General features: G+C 39.9%; 1 protein-coding gene across 3 annotated transcripts in view; it reads right to left on the bottom strand.

Annotated features, from left to right (window-relative positions):
* hmgxb3 (HMG box domain containing 3) overlaps positions 1-21011 on the bottom strand; it is a 94113-nt gene that overhangs the window by 70150 nt on the left and 2952 nt on the right. The window contains exons 1-5 of one of the 3 annotated variants that reach the window (XM_059990515.1): positions 20260-20279; positions 11827-11977; positions 7906-8080; positions 4771-5406; positions 519-608 (exon numbers count right to left, since the gene is read on the bottom strand). In XM_059990515.1, the coding sequence (XP_059846498.1) occupies positions 519-608; positions 4771-5406; positions 7906-8080; positions 11827-11975 (1050 nt within the window). In that variant the 5' untranslated portion in view covers positions 11976-11977; positions 20260-20279. Of the gene's footprint in view, positions 1-518; positions 609-4770; positions 5407-7905; positions 8081-11826; positions 11978-12511; positions 12650-20259; positions 20280-21011 lie in introns of those variants that run through there. The other 2 variants (XM_059990514.1, XM_059990513.1) reach the window with 2 other exon arrangements.

Below are 21011 nucleotides of genomic sequence, written 5' to 3'. Positions count from 1 at the left end.
AAACTAGGCAAAGGAATGCCAGATAGAGCTTAAGTCAGCATGGGCGGGACAGCCTGTTTCTGTGCTGTGTGATTTTATGACTCAAGTTGCAAAGTGATACATTTAGGGCAGGACTTACATAGTGAATAACAGGCCCCTGGAAAATGTTGTAGGACAGAGATTTAGGAGCACAGGTTTAAGGTGCTATCCCTTCAGTACCTTCAAGCAAAAGAGTAACAGACCCATGATACATTCAGCCCCAAGCTGCAAAACAAATAGGCATTCCTTCATCATTGTGCTAAATACGGGAATTTCCAACCTAAGAACACAGCGGGCATAACAATAAAACAAAGCCACTGGACTTTATTCAAGCCCCTTGTAAAAATACATGTTCAGTTTGCTGTTCAATAGATCCACAGCATCTTCAAGATCATGAGAAATAAGGATTAAATTGCAATTTTGCTAGGAGTAACTTCATCACATTAATGATTAAAAAACAATATACTGATCAAGCTATAGTATTGTAAGTTCCATCCTACCTTTTTAGCTGGAACAACTGCTGACTGCTTACTTGTCAATGGCAACATTAAGAACTGGGTAGCTGATGGTGCCACACTTTCTGTTGAATCCTAAAGAAGATGCATTCATGCCATTACTTCATAGTGTACAAATAGGGATCAGTGAGGTTAGAAAACTTAATTTCTATCTTAAATTTAGTGTCACACTTCAATAAAAGGTCTTCCTAAACTTGCCTCAATCCTTCAAATTTCCTCTTGCTTTCTGATCCAAAGTATGTGAAGTGCAAGAGGATAAAACGTGAAAGAACAGGACCTAACAAGTGTGACAGTGGGAACGCGTGTATAGAACTGGAGGAAATAGCAGAGGTACTTAATGAATACCTTACTTCAGTATTCACTATGGAAAAGGATCTTGGTGATTGTAGTGATGACTTGCAGCAGACTGAAAAGCTTGAGCAAGTAAATATTAAGAAAGAGGATGCGCTAGAGCTTTTGGAAATCATCAAGTTGGATAAGTCGCTGGGACCAGATGAGATGTACCCCAGGATACTGTGGGAGGTGAGGGAGGAGATTGCTGAGCCTCTGGCAATGATCTTTGCATCATCAATGGGGACGGGAGAGGTTCCGGAGGATTGGAGGGTTGCGGATGTTGTTCCCTTATTCAAGAAAGGGAATAGTGATAGCCCAGGAAATTATAGACCAGTGAGTCTCACTTCAGTGGTTGTTAAGTTGATGGAGAAGATCCTGAGAGGCAGGGTTTATGAACATTTGGAGAAGTATATAGCAATATGATTAGCATGGATTTGTCAAGGACAGGTCGTGTCTTATGAGCCTGATTGAATTTTTTGAGGAGGAAAAACACATTGATGAAGGAAGAGAAGTAGATGTAGTGTATATGGATTTCAGCAAGGCATTTGATAAGGTACCCCATGCAAGACTTATTGAGAAAGTAGGGAGGCATGGGATCCAAGGGGACATTGCTTTGTGGATCCAGAACTGGCTTGCCCACAAGAGGTAAAGAGTGGTTGTAGACAGGTCATATTCTGCATGGAGGTCAGTAATCAGTGATGTGCCTCAGGGAGCTGATTTTTATAAATGACCTGGATGAGGAAGTGGAGGGATGGGTTAGTAAGTTTGCTAATGATACAAAAGTTGGGGGTTATGGATAGTTTGGAGGGCTGTCAGAGGTTACAACGGAACATTGATAGGATGCAAAATTGGGCTGAGAAGTGGCAGATGGAGTTCAACCCAGATAAGTGTGAAGTGGTTCATTTTGGTAGGTCAAATATGATGGCAGCATATAGTATTAATGGCAAGACTCTTGGCAGTGTGGAGGGTCAGAGGGATCTTCAGGTCCGAGTCCACAGGATACTCACAGGTTGACTCTGTGGTTAAGAAGGCCTATGGTGTATTGGCCTTCATCAATCGTGGAATTGAATTTGGGACCCAAGAGGTAATGTTGCAGCTATATAGGACCCTGGTCAGACCCCACTTGGAGTACTGTGCTCAGTTCTGGTTGCCTCACTACAGGAAGGATGTGGAAACCATACAAAGGGTGTAGAGGAAATTTACAAGGATGTTGCCTGGATTGGGGAACATGCCTTATGAAAACAGGTTGAGTGAACTCAGCCTTTTCTCTTTGGAGCGAAAGAGGATGAGAGGTGACCTGATAGAGGTGTATAAGATGATGAGAGGCATTGGTCGTGTGGATAGTCAGAGGCTTTTTCCCAGCGCTGAAATGCCTGCCACAAGAGGACACAGGTTTAGGTTGTTTGGGAGTAGGTACAGAGAAAATGTCAACGGTAAGTTGTTTTTTTTTTAAAAACGCAGAGAGTGGTGAGTGCGTGGAATGGGCTGCCAGCAAAGGTGCAGGCAGATACGATAGGGTTGTTTAAGAGACTTTTGGATAGGTACATGGAGTTTAGAAATATAGAGGGCTATGGGTAACGCTGGTAATCTCTAAGGTAGGAACATGGTTAGCACAGCTTTGTGGGCCGAAGGGCCTGTATGGTGCTGTAGGTTTTCTGTGTTTCTAATTCACAGGTAACAGTGTCAGCCATTTTCCAAGCCCAAGCTATAACACCAACACTCAGTTTTATGTATACTCACTAAACACCTTTATTGAGATTGTTACTGAAGAAAAAGATTCACACGTTGAATCACCAATAATGAACAGAATCAGGACCGGACACCTTGAAAATGACGGGACAATTCCTTTGGTCATTTCCAATTTTAGGAATCAATGTAATATGAGGCACGATCTTTATCACAGGTGAACAAACTTGTATTTACCCAACATCTTTTGATATCTTAAGAGGATCCCAAAGTAGTTAAGAGCCATTAAAAAGGTTCCCAACCTTTTTTATGCCAGTAAGCAAGGTGTCTGTGGACCTCTGCAATAAAATACATTTTAGGGTATGCTGTTAAGATTGTCAGTGATGGAAGAGTGAGAAACAAGTCTTTTCAGTTGTAGAAATGAATGTCTGTGACAGAGTTAGGGCCAAGGTTGTCTGGATGACATGATTCATTTTGGTGCCATCTAATGGTGGAAATGACTATTTTGTTATTCATAATACTCTGGTGGAGTGCAAATAAATGAAGATGAATGAATGGGGAAAAAGATCAGTTGCTAGAAATAAGAATTAAATAAGTCAACAGATCAGTTCATATCTGTGCAGGGAGTAAAACAATGTAGGAGTTACAGAGAAATTACCTTGTACAACAGCTGGCATGTTCAGAGGGTTGCAGTTTGTCTCCAAAAGGAACACGTGTTGTCCCTCAAGTTTAGTTTGGGCTTTGTTGTAACAGTGTAGGAGGGCAAAGGCAGAGGGATCCAGAGAGTGGGATGGCAAATCACAGCAAGAGACAAAACAGTGGGCCGACTTCATTCTGATCTCCCATTCTTTGGCCTCCAGTGAAGGCCAACACAAACTCAAGGATTAGAATCTCATTTTGGTGCAGGCACTCTGCAGCCCTCAGAACTCAGCTTCAGACAAATTAGCCTTTCCTGATCACATCATCACTGGCCAATTCTGATTCAAGATCAGCCACATGCAACACTTATTTTTCTCCTGCCTGTCAGAACTAAATGCCGCATTCTCTGATACTTCAGACCTCCAGTAACTGCAGTGGGCCATATCTCACTGTCCCAGCATGTTTTCTATTTGCTAGCAGCTGCCTTCAGTTGTCTTCTTCTATTCAACATCCGCCAGACAGATCTCCTATGATTAACTAGCATTGTTCCTTCCCTTAAACAGGACAAATAGCAACTGTATCATCTTGACAACCTTATCTTCACCATTTCACAGATGTTCCCTCTAATCTCTCCACCTCCTACCATCTCTGCAATTTAAAAACAAGAAGCTCTTCCATACTCTCACTTGCATTATGATGAAAAGTTATCAACCTGAAACATGAACTCTATCTTTCTCCACAGATTGGGGCGGATCTGTTGAACATATTCAGTTTTTACTTTGAAGTGCATTATTGTTCTGCAGTTGGAAAATGCCAAGCAGAAAATGGTTGGTGCATGACCCTGCAAACAGTAATGTGTTTGACACAGAATTTTGCATCATGGAATCCCACCCACATGGTCTCAGTTTATTTTCTAAATTGAAAACAAGATTATGCAAAGGCTTGAACTCTCAAAGATCTGATCCACCAACTCATCACCAATACCTACAAGTGTAAAGTGGTTAATTACAAACACAAGAGATTCTGCAAATGCTGGAAATCCAGAATAACACATATAAATGCTGGAGAAACTCAACAGGTCAGGTAGCATCCAGGGAGAGGAAAGAACAGCCAATATTTTGAATAAACAGCCTTTATCAGGACTGGAAAGGAAGGAGGAAAAAGCCAGAATAAGGTGAAATAAGGTGGGGGGAGGGAAGAAGTACAATCTAGAACGTGGTAGGTGAAGCCAGGTGGATGAATGAAGAAAGGAATGAAGTGAGAAGATGGGAGGTGATAGGTGGAAAAGGTAAATGGCTGAAGAAGAAAGTAGTTAATTTCTTTTTTTTAATAAATCAGAAAATATGGATTATCTGAATTTAAGACATAGCTAAATACACAAATTTACAGACATAACCCCTTAGGAATAATAATTTAAAATTAGTGAAAATTTTATTGCCATTGGTGATTGTGGAACAAATTATGATGGACTTCCATACGCATGATTCACCTTCAACCTAAAAGACACATTTATAAAACTGAATTATTGTCAGATGATGTGTGAGGGGAAAAAAAATGAAGAGTACACTTAGTTTCCTACCTGCTTGGCAGCAATGCCAATAGTTTGTTCAACAGCATTATGAGTAGTAAGGCTTGTAGCTGGCTTGCTTGCATTTGATAATACTGCTATGACAGGATTTGTCTCTGCTCTCTCCTGGTCACTACAGCTGGTTACATTATCTGAAATGTTGTCACTTGTACTTATCAGTGTTCCTTCAATGACAACACAAGGGGAATCATATGGATCAGTTAATTCCAAAGAAGTCTTATTGGTGTCAATTTTTCCTGTCACCTTATCATCTCCAGAGTTAGGAAACTGTGACAGCATCTCCGATGCAACAATCTCCTGCATTGTTTCTGTATGAACAAACGCAGTGGCTTCATCTGTAATTCCATCGATTGCAATGCTCTCCTCAGTATTGTCAACATGGCAAGAGTCTGTAAGAGAGCTACTGACTGTAAAAAGACTCTGTATAGAGTCATGGGTAATAGTCTGCCAGGTGGCATTTCCTTCATCTCCCCTTGGTGTGGGAGATTGCGGTAGTTGTTGACCACTCCCATCACCAGATATATTAGAGGTAGGAATTATAATATAGTTAGAACGAGGAAGTATTTTGCGGAATCCGGGAATATCAGCAGGGGGGATACCAGTTGACGCACTTAGTAGCTTATCGTTCTGTAGGTAAAACAAAATATATATTAATTATTTTCATAATAACAAGCATTCAAGATGATGTAAGTCTACAAGAAAAGTGCTGAAAATACCTATCAGGTAGGGCAACATCTGCAGAGAGAGAAAAATAAAAGTTAACATTTCCAGTTTTAAAAAAAACTTAAATCCCACAATCTGTAGATTTGGATTTAATAACAGTTTGGTTAAATAAAATTAAAAAACCCAAGGAGACACAATTTCCATCTTTGACAGAAATTATATATTTTACTCATATTAATGACACATTTAACATGAAAAAAGCAGCAAAAGTTCACAAGAGAAGCATCAGATTGAGAGGTTCACATAACATCATAGGGTAAATGAAGACTAATTAGTAGCAGTTTGGCCCCAAAGAAGACTGGACTTAGGGGAAAAAACAGCATTTTGTTTCTCTTTGATTTGATTCATGTTACTTCAATGAAGCAATTATCATCTTTAATTTAAAATGTGTATTTTTGCTATCACTCAGAGGGTGGTGTGTGTGTGGAACAAGCAGCCAAAGAAAGTGGTGGATGCTGTTTGATCTTAACTTTTAAGATAAGTTTCAATAAGTACATGGATTGGGGGGGGGGGGGGGGGGTGTTGGGAGGAGGGCTATGGACCAATTGAGGGTTGTTGAGACCAGGCAGAATAATAGTCCAGCATGGAGTAGATGGATTGAAGGGTCTGGTTTTGTGCTGTAATGCTCGATGACCAAGTAAAGTTCAGTGCTTTGTTTTGGTGCGCTAATATCAAAGTAGAGAAATAATTTCTCAATTCTGCTCATAGTGAATTAATAGAAAACATTCCAAAACAAGGGTTCTAAATTACAATTCTTGAGCCAAATAATATTTAATTGCTTCAATGTATTGCTTACTGGCATAAATGAAGGTAGATGAAGTTATCACAAGTCCTTACATCATACTGGAAAAGCCTTATGCCAAACATTGTTGCAACATGATAGAAACAACTTCAGAACTCTTCATTGCTTGAAGTACAATTTGTATATTGCTACACTGTGCCAATCAGAAACTTTCATTTAAGTTTCCATCACCAGATAAATTTGAGGTAGTGTTACAATATAGATGAAAGTAAGAATTATTTTTTGCAGAATCCTAAGCTCTATGCAAGTTCCTCACTGAGATTTCATCCTTTAGCTTCTGCACTGAGACAAATTCTCCCTCCTACTTCAAAATAAAATTACATATTGAAACATATCACCTGAAATGATCTTTATTTTATATTCTCATCTCTCTGATTATCTGATTCACTATCACAATCATCATTGAATCACTTTGAGTCCCTTTGAACATTGAAGCTTTGATCAAATACCCAGGACATACCAAACTTTTCGCCATATCACCTGGTGCACGTATTCAAAACAGTAAACACAAAAAAGACAAGGGAAGGCAAGTGCATTTACAGATGATACATCTTTAAAAACCAACTATAAACGCTTTAAAAGACTAATTTTAGATTTCATGAAGTACAATAGATTCCGGTTAATTGGGGCACATAGGGACCTGTACAGTTTTGTCCAATTAAGTGGCTGCTCAAATTAGCCAAAGTTTCATAGAAATAGTTAAAATGTACAACAGATAAACTTGCTTATCTGAGTTACAAATTACATATTTAAATAAAATACAGAACAAATTAGAACACTACTACTACTATAAAACTGTGAAATTATTCCTAATAATTACCGACAGAGGAATTCATCAGTGTATGTAGCCGTGTTCTTTTGATTGACCATAAATGAACAAGCATCTAGTGCAGATAATGACATCTGCCTTCATACAACACTTTCCCTAAAGTCTTCATTTTCATTGTAAAATTCAACATGACTGTCGATACTTCAAATTTTTCATAGTTCCTAACCTGAAATAGTGAAATCATTTCATTTTCACTCCTGATTGTTTCTGGCATCCCCAACCCCGAATGTTTGAAATCGGTGGGAGCAAAACAGCTCTGAATTGTCTTAGCAAACACGAGGAAATCTACAGATGCTGGAAATTCAAACAACAACACACACAAAATGCTGGTAGAACACAGCAGGCTAACTGTGTAACTGTGTTTAGCCTGCTGTGTTCTACCAGCATTTTGTCTGAATTGTCTTACTGCTTATTTCTCACCAACTATCAGTGACAAAAATAACTGCTTTTTGAACACATGCAACAGTTGCTTTTTAAAAACTGTTTGCGCTAATCATGGTGTAGTGTCTAACAGCCATATGATCTGCACACAACTGATGCTAGTTAGAAACAACCTTCTATCCTGTCGCAATTAAGCAGCATAGTGCCCCAAATTAACAAAGGGAATTCCAATTTTTTTCCCGTTGATTAGTTTTTTCTCTTTAAGAGTTGTCCTAAACAAGCAGCTGCCTTGATTAACTGATAAACCAATTAACCAGAATCCACTGTTAAATGTTGCCTGAAAGATTTCTTAAATAGTGTTTTTTTTTGCAGGTAAGTAAAACTCTTTTACCGGATCTATTCCTTCTTTTTCCAGCTTTGCTCTTTCAAGATAAATACTCTTCTCGGCAACACTGAGACGCCTCCAGCTTTCACTGATTTTCTTATTTATCTCAGACCGTGGCAAATTAGGATAGTCTTGCTGTACTTTTAAGTGAGTATCATAATAGTACAGCAAATAAGCTGGCCTAAAACACAAAAGGAAATATTTTTAAAAAACACAATCTTGCATATAAATGCTCACAGAAATGTGTCTTGGTATTACAAAGAACATGCAAGAAAATCTGCATCTCGGCCTCCGAAAGATCAAATCATTATGTCACAAGTGAAAACAGAGTCAAAAATTTAAAAATAATAAATCTAAGGAGAGTCCAAAAGACAAAATTTATTACTCTGCCGTCTTTTTTGTTAATCGCATACTCATAAAGTAGGCAGACATCTCAGCTGAAACTTGCTTGTTCAGCAAATTAAAGCTTGCCCTTGAGACTTTTCTACTTTCCATGGTTCAGCTTCTTAGAGGATAAGCTTGCCAGGAAATATGAAGCACATGATTTATGACTAAAGATAATGATTTGGTCGTGTAGCAACAAAAACCTTTGTTTAGAAAAAAAGTCAGCTTTTTTATCTATATACACATTCCAAATGATTAGCTTCACAAACATAACTATCAAAAGTACTTTAAATTTCTACAAGCCTTCCCTGTTTGTCAAGCTATATGACAATACATCTTACTCATGTTTAAATTGCTATTCCATCCAATATGCTTGCTCTCAGAAAGTATCCACTAAGTCTCAATCCACTTCTTTTCATTTATTCCTTAAAATGCTCATGCACTACTTTTTTAAATTTTGTATAAGAATTCCATAACTACTAATGCTTGTGGTAGGCTACTTGACATCAGATCAAAATTTATACACTGGAGTTTGAGATGAGAGTCTAGATCAAGGTCTTCTTGTGGGCTTTTGCTTTGCTTGCATGGTTGGGGGGGGTGGTGTCAGCGCTTCTGCTAGTGTAAGTAGGAGAGGGAAGTCAATGTTTCTGCTGCTGCTTGTGCATGGGGGGGCTTTAGCATTCTTGATGTTACTATTATTCATTATCTGGGGTTTCTTGTTTTGTGCCTGTTTCTGTGAAGACTAAGAATTTCAGGCTGTCTACTGTATACACTCTTTGATGTTAAATCAATCCTTTTGAACCATTTGAACTTTATATTAAAAAATGTTTGCAATCCCTTCTCTTCACCTTACAGCCTCTAATTACTTCCTGGTAAAAATGGTCTCTCTCAGTATCTATCTAATAGCCTAACAATTAAACCCTTCATCCTAAAGGACATCCTGATCTTTCTTTAAGAATCACACATGAAATGCTGAAGGAACTCAGCCAGTCAGGCAGCATCTATAGAGCAGATGTTTCGGGCCAAGACCTTTCAGGACTGGAAAGAAAGGGACAAGTTTCAGTCCAAAATGTCATTTATTTATTCCCCTCCATACATGCTGCCTGATTTGCTGAGCTCCTCCAGCAGTGTAAAAACACAAAATGCTGGCAGAACACAGCAGGCCAAACAGCATCTATGGGAGGAGGTAGTGACGACGTTTCGGGGCAAAACCCTTCATCAGGAGTGAAGTAACATGAGATGGTCGAGGGGGGATAAGAAGTGGGGGGAGGGATGAAGTAGAGAGGGAAGTGATAGGCTGAAAGGAAATGGGCTAGGGGAAGGTGGAGAATTATGGGAAATAAAAGAGAAAGAAAGGTAGGGCTGAGGGGAGATTATAGTGAGGGGGAAAAAAGAGAGAGAAAGAGAACCAGACTAAAATTATAGATAGGGATGGAGTAAGAGTGGGGGGGGGGGGGGGGGGCAGGGATATTTCACAGAGGTCTGTGAGTTGAATGTTCATGCCAGCAGGTAGGAGGCTACCTAGGTGGGAGATAAGGTATTGCTCCATCGACCTGCGTGTGGCCTCATCTTGACGGTAGAGGAGGCCATGGACAGACATATCGGAGTGGGAGTGGTCTGTGGAATTGAAGTGTGTGGCCACAGGGAGATCCCGCCACTGCTGGAGGACTGAGCGCCAGTGTTCAGCGAAACGGTCTCCCAGTCTGCAGTGGGTCTCCCCAATGTATAAATGGCCACATCGGGAGCACCGTATACAGTACATCACCCCAGTTGACTCGCAGGTGAAGTGGTGCCTCACCTGAAAGGACCATCTGGGGCCTAGGATGGTGGTAAGGGAAGAAGTGTGGGGGCAGTTGTAGCACTTCTTCCGTTTGCAGGGATAAGTCCTCCAGCAGTGTGTTGCTCAAGATTTCCAGCATCTGCAGAATCTTCTGTGGTTAAGATCTTCCCTTAAATGTTCTTTGTTCTAATGAAAAGAGCTGGTTTTCAGAGTATTCTTTCATTAATCTCTCTTCTCTCATTTGGTCCCTATTGCACCATCATAATCCTTCCTAAAATGTACTAAAATTTTAGTCCAAATGATTCTATAAATTTTGCACAGGTGCTTTTTCTGTTATATCTTAGATTGCTAGAATCCCAGAGACGTCATGGGTTTATGTATTCAAAGATTTGCATATCAGAATATATGTTACTCATCTGCTCTAATCCTCTTAAATTTTCAGTAGAGTCATAGGTAGCAACATAATGGAATCAAGCTCTTTGGGCACCGATTCAGTGCTGACTATTAACCATCTATTCTGTATACACAACTAGTTGCTGGTAAGATGGCAGCATGTATAGATGCAGTCCAACCAAAGATGCAATTGTTCATCCTTTGCATTTTTTCATGATTGCAAGACACTACTGGATGTTAACAACACCAGATACTGCAGGTCTATACCACTAGTGAGTTGATGGATAGCAATGGAGATGGACTTGTGCACCATGCTGCAGCCTGCTTCAACCACTGAGGAAAGAGAGCATCAGTGGTGGTGCACAATCCAGTGAACATTGTGGGATGTTCTTGTTGTGATTGCAAGGCCCTGTTGGACATTGGTAATGTGGAATACTGCAAGTCTGATCCACTGGTTCATTAGAGAGACCGACAGCCACGCATCTCTCCAATAAGCCAGTGAATTGGACTAGAATATAAAAGCAAGGATATAATGCTGAAAAGTTATAGGGCATTTGTTAGACCACATCTGGAGTATTTTTTTTAATTAGTTTTTTATACATTTTCTACATAACTACAGATTTTAAAAAACCCAGATCAAAATGAAGAACATTGATACAGTGCAAAAATAAGCATACAATAACAATCTGATACAGAGAAAGATAATCGAAAAAGCACCCAAATTGAAGACAAGTAAAATTAGTGTCCTCCCCAAGCCCTACAACACAAAACAAAAAAAGGAAACTCCAGACCACCCACAACACAATATAGAGAATATAAATCAGGACAATCAAACCCCCAAACTGTGAATACACTTAGCAACAGAAGATATCAATGCCTACTACCAAAAGAAAAACGAGCTGAAAGCAAGGGACCGAAAAAATAACCTTAGTTAGGAGGAAGTTTATGAAAGTACTCAATAAAAGGTCCCCAGACCTTATGGAACTTTAAGTCCAAATCACATCTGGAGTATTGACAGCAATACTGGGTGGTGAACCTCTGGAATCTATTGCTACAGAACGCGGTGAAGGCCAAGTCATTGAGTATATTTAAAGCGGAGATTAATAGGTTCTTACCTAGTAATGATGACAGAAGAATGGGGTTGAAAGGGAAAATAAATCAACCATGATCAAATGAGACTTGATGGGCTGAATGGCATAATTCAGATACTGACAGCACACAATTCTAAAGCAGGGAGTAGTACTTCAATGTTTCCTCCAATCAACAGATTTAAACCAATGAACAAAGTAACAGTTAGAACTAGTACATTTGAAATATGCAAGACTTCAGGTAATGAATCCTCCTTCGGTAGAAAATGTTCTTCTTTTTACCTGGGCTTCTTGCCTTTTTTACTTCCATCATCACTTTGATCTTTCCATTTCTTTTTCTTTTTGGGCTGGAAGCTTTTTGTGTAGCTGTAGCAGCCTTCAATTTCTTCTGTTACTAATGTTATCTCTGCTCCATCATATGGGGCATCCATTCCTTCAGGTAAAAATTGGAACGATTAATAACACAGTGCTCTAAGCAGAGAAATATAAGCATGTACAAGTAAACAACACACTTGTCAAAGTTGGAACCAAAAGTTACAATCATGGAAACATGGAGCAATTATGTTTTCATTGTGTTATAGTTGCAAGGTACAACAAGTACATATATTTTGTATTTAATAGAGCCAGAGTCCTAGAGATAGGCTCCTCAACCCATCTCCAGTCTGTGGCATACTAGAAACAAATGATGCATTATTACAATGTACACATTTTTAAATTAACAGACCAAGACTTTCAAATGAAAAACATTGCAAACTTATTGAAAACTTGCAAGGTATGCCTCAGCTAGTAAAATTCTCAACCTGGGCTGATAAGTAGTGGAGAAAAAAATCATTTTTTTTAATTTCTAAAGTATATTTTATTCATGATAAAAATCTATAAAGGAAGCAGTGCAAACAAAAAACTTGTACATTTTTAGTTAATACATTCAGTAGCGTACTTTTCAGAATAAACAAATATAGAACAATACCTCTATGTGGCACCCTGGAGTGATGTGCCCTTTACAATGTTCAAGGGACTTTCCTATCCAATTCAACTGCTCCATGATTAGGACTGCAGGCCTTCCCCACAGACTCTTAATACTGGCTGCAACACATTTCAGTGCATTTCTTAGCACATACTTCTAATCCTGGTCTGTGCCATTCCCTTACAGGCACAACACCGTGCTGAAAAACCAAGTCACAGGCAGACTCAAGGGCATCTTTCACAGACAACCTTCCTGCAGCACTTGATGTCTGCCTTAGTGTGTCCCTGGTAACAGCCAGAGACTTCTGTTACACAGTTGCCCAGGATGAATCAGGACGTGTATCCTTGCATCCATCTCCACACCCTCTTAATAAATCCACAGTCTGCAAAGAGGTGGGTGACCATCTTCACCTCTGCAGACGTCCCAAGGAGAGAGTTTATTGAGGGTAATATGTCAATGGCAGAGGAAGGCTTTGACTGGAAGGGCCCTTCTCACCAACAACCAAGTAGGTCCCTGGTGTTTGTTGGTCAGATGTGGCGATGAAGCATTTTCCCAGGTGGTTTGAACCATCTGCTCAGTAAACCACCCTATCATATCGATACTGTCCTTGTCCTGCAGCACATTCCACACTGACCATTGCCTGATGAACAATGGCCTTGTGCAGCTGGACCCTGGACTTACTGTCAGATCACCAGCAGGTAGCAAGAGTGGGCTCCCTCACCTCCGCCCCTCAAGGCTGTGTACTAAACCCCCTCCTTTTCTCTCTGTATACCCATGACTGTGTCGCCACCCACAGCTCCAATCGCTAATTAGATTTGCTGACAATACTACACAGATTGGCCTAATCACAAATAATAATGAGGCAGCCTACAGAGAGGAACCATTCACCCTGATACAGCGGTGTCAAGAAATCAACCCCTCCCTCAACGTCGCAAAAACAAAGGAGCTAGATGTGGATTACAGGAGGAATGGAGACAGGCTAGATCCTACAGACATCAATGGATCTGAGGTTGAGAGGGTGGACAGCTTAAAGTTCCTCAGCATAAACATCACCGTTGGTCTCATGTGGTCTGTACATACCGGCTGTGTGGTGAAAAAGCCACAACAGCACCTCTTTCAACTCAAATGGTTGAAGAAATTTGGTACGGCCCCCCCAAATCCTAAGAACTTTCTATAGGGGCACAATCGAGAGCATCCTGACTGGCTGCATCACTGCCTGGTATGGGAACTGTACTGCCCTCGATCATAGGATTCTGCAGAGAGTGGTGCAGACAGCCCAGCGTATCTGTAGATGTGAACTTACCACTATTCAGAACATTTAGAAAGGCAGGTATGTAAAAAGGCCCTGAAGGATCACTGGCAACCCGAGTCACCCCAGCCACAAACTGTTCCAGCTACTACCATGCGGGAAACAGTACCACATCATAAAAGCCAGGACCAACAGACTCTGGGACAGTTTTTCCGCCAGGCCATCAGACTGATTAATTCATGCTGATGCTACTGCATTTCGATGTTATATTGGGACTTCCGGTAAGATGGCGATTGCTTAGCTGCTCCGAACTTTTGTTCTGTTATTTTTGCTATCTTTGCACTAAATGTCTCCATTTTTTAAACCTTAATTAGGAACTTTATTTGGTTTCTTTTACTTGCCTGTGAACACATCTACCGTACAATGTCTAGCAAGAGTTCTAAAACCGGGAGAAAGGAAGTTCCAGTTCTGCCTTCTGAGACCCTCGCTGCGTTGGAACAACACCGCAACGATATTTTAAAGGAATTTAGAACCGCTTTCAAACAGCTGGAAGCCAAACTGGATCGGATCAATGATAGAGTGGACGAACATGCTGAACACTTATCTCGCATCGATTCGACTTCTGAAAATTTAGAAAGTCATGTTCGATACTTGGAGACTCTCCGTTCCAGCCTAGAAGAAAAAAATAATAAACTCCTTTCTAAAATGGTCGATCTCGAAAATCGGAGCAGACGTTGCAACCTTAGAATTCTTGGGTTGCCAGAGGCCACCGAACAGGGATCAACCGTGAAGTTTTTCGCCGAGTTTCTCTGTGAGATATTTGGGAAAGATTTGCTTCCGAATATGCCCGAGCTCGAAAGGGCACACCGAGTCTACGTTCCCCCCGGAATTCTGGGTTCTCGCCCGCGACCGGTAATTTTATGCTTCCATCAATACCAGGTAAAACACCGTCTGATTATGGAGGCACGTCGCAGAGGTACTTTTACTTTCCAAAATACAATCATTCGCTTTGTGGAAGATTTTGCACCCCAGACCTTAAAGATGCGCGCTGAGTTTAAAGGCATAATGAAAGTGCTTTTTGATCGTGGTTTTAAACCCTCTCTTCGCACTCCTGCCGATTTACGAATCACGCTTAATACTGGAAAATATAAGTGGTTTAAGTCAGTGAAGGAGGCTGAGGCATTTGTTGCAAGTCTTCCGGCTATCCAGCCATCTTCGGAACCCGATTGGACCTCCTAAAATGGTGGATAAGTACTTCTCGTAGTAAAATTACTTTTCCCGGACTCAGACTTTACTTGAATCACTCAGACACTATTTATTGAAACTCTAAGGGCTGTTGACAATCTCTCCCTGGATTTGGTGTGTCTTTTTTAAATAGACATTCTGTGCTTAATGTTTCCCTATGGACGTTTAAATAGTACTTGTGTAATCTATTTTATTCTTGTATAACTTTATCTATAGAGTTCTACAATTGACTCTAACTTGTTTTGGAGGTTTGAAGTCTTTTTTGAAGGCCTCCCTGTTTGTTGGTTCACAGTTTAACTGCTGATTATTTTTCATTTTTTAATTTATTATTTTTTTTTCACCTTTTCTTTTAATCTTTGATTTTTTTTTCCTCTCTGTAAATGGTTGATAAGTACTCTTCTTGAATCTATAATTTTCCCCTTCCTTTTTTTTTCTCCCCTTTCTCTTACTTTATTCTTCCATAATTTTTCACGGGTAGGTTAGTTTTGGTTTTCTTCCGATTTTCTCTGTATTAAGTTTTATATTTCTGCAGAAGATGTTCCAATTTGTAGTTATGTTTTCTAGTGCATAAACTAGTTACTATTTGCTAGAGTATTTATACGGAACTGCTGTTAATGACACAGATCTGGAAGTTATATTTGGGTTAATTTTTTTGGTAGAGCTAGCTGCTTTTTTTGGTAGCCGTCTAGTTTTGGGTTGTGGGCGTGGGCTGGGTTTTCCAGTTCCAACATCACTCACTGTATTTATTGTTTATCTTTATTGCTCAGGACATGTTTATGTTTTGATTTCACGAATCTATGCTTACATTTCTGCTCCCAGACTGCTATCGTATTGCTTGACTTTTTATATGCCTGCTGCCTTTTATGCCTTAGTAATTGATAATGGCTAGTGCACTTAAATTCGTGAGCTGGAATGTAAAGGGATTGAATCACCCTGTTAAAAGGAGGAAGGTATTCTCACATATTAAACAACTCAAAGCTGACATTGATTTTCTTCAATAAACTCATATTCGTTGTTTTGATAACTCCTGGCTTCTGTCAAAGTGGGCAGGTCAGCATTTTCATTCATCCTTTGCCGCTAAAGCTAGGGGAGTCTCCATTCTTATTAACTCAAATATTCCTTTTGAACTCCATAATAAAATATCTGATACAAATGGCCGTTTTATTATTGTTTCTGGTGAATTATACAACACTAAAGTTGTACTAGCAAACCTGTATGCCCCCAACTTTGATGATGTTAACTTTTTTGAACGTTTTTTTTCCTCACTACCAGACTTAAACTCATACTCACTTATACTGGGTGGTGACTTTTATTGTTGGTTAGATCCTAATTTGGATCGATCGTCCTCTGTTACTAGACCACCTACTAAATCTGCCTTAGCTATCCAATCGTTTTCTCTCTAATTATGGTATCTCTGATATATGGCGTTTCCTCCATCCTGAGAGATTATTCTTTTTCTCACATGTTCACCATACCTTCACTAGAATTGACTATTTCTTACTCGATAACCAACTTATTCCATTTGCCTACTCTTGTGACTATCAGAGTATACTGATTTCTGACCATGCCCCAATTACTCCCTCACTGAATTTTCCTGGTCTCCTTCAGAGGAATGTCCACTGGCGGTTTGATTCAACTTTATTATCGGATGATGATTTTTTAAAATTTATTAAGGATCAGATAACCTTTTATTTTAACACTAATTTTAACACCTGAAGTGTCATCCCAGATTGTCTGGATGCCATGAAAGCATATCAGAGGGGTCAAATAATCTCTTACACAGCAAATCTCAACAGAAGATCCTGTGCAGATCGATTAGACCTCATTAACCAGATTAAAGAATTGGATCAACTATATGCTCAAACTAAGAACCCTGAACTATACAAGAAGCGTGTTGAACTCCAAACTAAATTTAATCTTCTGTCTACTCAAACTGTCGAACGCCAACTTCTCAAAAGTAAGAGTTGCTTTTACATTCAAGGGGTTTAAGTCTGGTAAATTTCTAGCCAATCAGCTGAGGCGTTCCAAAGCCAAACAACATATTACAAAGATCCTGAAGGAGAACGGAGACTTTATATCAGATCATTTAGAAATTAATGATGTTATATTGACTATTCTGCTGTACATAATATTTATTAAAAATTACTCTAATTGCACATTGCACATTTGAACGGTGAATAAGATTTTTACTCCTCATGTATTTGAAGGATGCAAGTAATAAAGTCAATTCAATCTGATCAAAGGCATTTCCATGGAAATGATTGTTTACAAACAGCAGGTTGTGCAGCAACATCCAGCCCACAAGGACATTGTGGAATAGAGGGGCCAAGCCCACCTTGCACAACGCTCACAGGTAGAGCCAGCCACAACACAGTGACACTTGGTGCTGACCTTGCACTGCGTGTCACAACAACCTGATGCAGTCATGCATAAAGGTAGTCATCAGGATGAGGGCAACACTTCTGCCCCTATTCTGAGAACTTGTGCATCATAATCCATTAGACTCCTTCATCTTGGATCCCCAGGAAAATAGGAAGACTTCCTGCGTGATTATTGAGGCAGAGGAGCAAGGAACAGGCTGCATCTGTGCAAAATACAGCAGCCCAGAGAACACATTGCACCGGATAACCAAGTTCTTCCCAGTTCTTGATAGACTGCCATATTCACATACGCTATTTTTGTTTGACCTTCCAGCCAATCCCTTTTAGACACTTCAGCCACTCTGAAACCCAACACGTTCAGATAATCAGACCTGACAGTGAAGTAGACATTGGGATGGTTACCAAAAAGCATGGCTTTGCTCTTCTTGTGGTTAATTTGCCCCCAAAACTAACAAACTGGTCACAGACACTAGAGCAATCTGTGAAGTGACCGTGAATCTGAGCAGAAGATGGTGACATCATCCATGTACAGGGAGGTTTTACCTCGTGTTGGCCTGGTAATCTCACTTCTGTTATGCTCTCATCCTTGCTAACAGACATGGGAAAAGGTTCTATTCAGCAAACAAACAGGAAAGGGAAGAGTGGACAAGCTTGCTTGACTTGATGGGAACCCATCTAACTTGCACCACCAATTGATTTGACCTGCACTATGGATGCTTGTGTGGAGCAGTTGGATCCAACCCCTCATTCCCTCCCCTAAATTCATTTGAAGAGGAGTGCTGTCATCTACATGTGTGATATCCTGTCAAAGGCCTTCTCCTGGTTCAAGCTGACTAGACAGGCATCCACCCCCAGGTTCTGCACATAGGCAAAGATATCCCCAAGCAGCACAAGGCTGTCAGCAATTTTCCTGCCAAGCACAGTTCAGGTTTGGTCGGGGTGAATCACCTGTTCCACAACAGACTTGACCCGGTTGAAAAAGATCTTACAGTCCACATTCAACTGTGAAATGTGCCTCCTGTTTCTGATGTCCTCCCTCTTCCCTTTCTGCTTGAGGCGTGAGGTGTAATGAGGGTAATGTTGCCCTTCTTCATGGAGTCTGACATGCTGCCTGCCAGAGGCATAGACTTCCAGCAGATCCGGGGCCATCCTGTACACAAGCACAAGTACAACTCCACCAGTAAGCTGTAGCTTCTGCAAATTTTATTCACGCCAATAAAACAGATGAAGCCAATCAATGACTAATCTAGACTCTGCTCACTCTTCTCTAGGAACTCCATGATAGAGGTCCGGAAATTCTGGAAGGCTGTCTTGTGGTCTTAATGTCATAGTGACTAGAATAAATGGATCTACAGCTGCTCAGAATATCTATCTGCGAGGACGTTGTTAAGTCATCCTCTTCCTTAAGACCGTGAATCAAAGAGATCCCCAAGTGAACTTTTCGTAAGAAGTACATCACATCCTGCTCCAAAAAGCAAACCAAAGATGATCTTGGAGGATTCTGCTCTTTACCTCTTTCACAACCACCCTCCTTGACTGCAGAAGCAAAAGTTGCTGCAAGTCCGTCTGAGGTTAGCTTATTCCTTCTTGCCCCATCCAGCTTTCTGAACACCTTTGAAGAGGTTCTCTTTCGTCGCTTCCCACAAGTGAATTAGAGAGACAGAGCAGGCTTCACTGTTCTCCAACCTGCGTAATCCTTCTCATTCCTCTATGTTCTCTGGAATCAGTAATTTCACATTCAACTCCCATGTCCCCTGCCTGCCTTCTGTTTGCCCTGAAAGTGACTAGGGGATACAAATCACATTCTAGAAACATGAGCACAAAATACAATGGTCAATACAAAAAAATGGACTACAAGCAGGCTATGTATTATCAAAAGTGTCGCCTTTCAGATGTGGCATTAAATTGAGCCACACTTATTTTCTTAGGTGGACTTAAAATATCACACAGTATTCCGCTGGAATAACATCATGGTAATCTATTGCAGTGTTGAGCACTATGTGTTCCTCAAACAAATTGGTCATTGTTAGGAGAATTTGTCTCTGGCAGCACCTATAGAACAGCAACATGGCTATAAACTAAGTTCAGTGACAATTTTTTTAAAAATTGGACAACTTGAGAAGGAAATGCATGTTTCATTCTTTAATGTACTGTAGAGAGACCCACAATTGTATTATTTAATCTCTCCATCGGGATGAGAACAATGAAATGATGTCAACTTTTTTGAACTAGAACCATTTTAGGCTAATTGAAGAGAGAGAGATAAGAATTTAAGGCAATAGATAAATTAGCTGACCAAAGATAGTACAAACGGTATAACTAATTCAGATGAAATACTGCGAAATCATTTCAAATCCCAAATCAGAGCAGTAGTTCTGTATTCATTAAATTATCACCTGGCTATTTTACAGCTGCCATTAATTGTACATAATTACCATGAAAAGAGTGTATGCTTTGTAGCTTAGTTTCCACAGAATGCGGACAGCATCAAATAAATGCTGTTGCTCAAAGGTCTTCCTTCCACCCATTCTCTGCTAAAAAAAAACTCATTTTCTAGTAACTTCAAGTGTTTCTCCTTTATCTGTCTTCACAATTTATAGGCTTGACATGGTACCTTCATGTTGATCTTGAACTCCAGCAAGCAAGAGAGCAAAGTACGTAGCTGCTTTGATCAGACATTCCCTGCATTGAAATTGTCATTACTGACCATTGTGAGTTAGATGAAGAGAAATTATTATTGAGATATGGAGTAAACTCTTAAGATCTTTACGTGACTTTCAAAAATCTTCAGTATTTCATCCAACTAAAGTGCTCTGAAGAAACAATGCCACCACCTTATTAACTGTTCAGATAAAGTAACTCAGTACTGGTCCTACCTCAATGCACGCAAGATAAAGATGATTGGTGTAGATCTTTCACTATCAGCTTAATCTCACCTGGAAATTAATATGGATTAAACTTCCTCTAAGAACCAAGAACCTTCAAGTGAAGTACTTCGCCCTTTCTAGGCTGTAATTGTTTACTGTCAATGTCACAGTAATTCAGCAAATTAGACTTCTTGTAACTCTAAGCCTAGCAAAGCAGAACAAGGCTGCTTTCCCCAACCCAGAGCTGCTTCAGTTATGCAACATTTATCAAATTATGTCTCATCAGGTTACAGTTTTATATAAGTTTGTACATACTTTATAGCTATTGTATTCTATGTTTTCATGGCACTTTGCTCCTGCTACCATCCAATTTCCATTAAATAGATGACCACCCATCTTTCTTTCCCAAATGTCATGCTACGTATATCAAGCATTCTTTCCTCATGTTGCAGCGATGTCCTGCAAATTTGCAAGCTTACTCCCTCACCTTCATATAACTAAAAAGTACCACCCTAACTCCAACTTCTTTCCTGGACACTGTTTTATAGAATTGTTTTAATATAGTGTTTTTATTGCTGCATTGGATCAGATTAACAATAATTTCATTCTCCTTTATGCTCATGTACTGAAAAATGACAATAAATGACCTTGATTTAATACTCCTTTCCTCACAGCACTTTCTCATGCCAGCTAAAATGCTTGCTCCTTTAACAGTTTCTTTCCCACTACCCAGGGAACAGAAACAGACTTATTCATGCCAA

Source organism: Hypanus sabinus, chromosome 15, assembly GCF_030144855.1.
Source record: "Hypanus sabinus isolate sHypSab1 chromosome 15, sHypSab1.hap1, whole genome shotgun sequence".
Taxonomy (NCBI): Eukaryota; Metazoa; Chordata; class Chondrichthyes; order Myliobatiformes; family Dasyatidae; genus Hypanus; species Hypanus sabinus.
The sequence above is the reverse complement of the archived record's forward strand: the minus strand, read 5'-3'. Positions and strand labels throughout refer to the sequence as shown.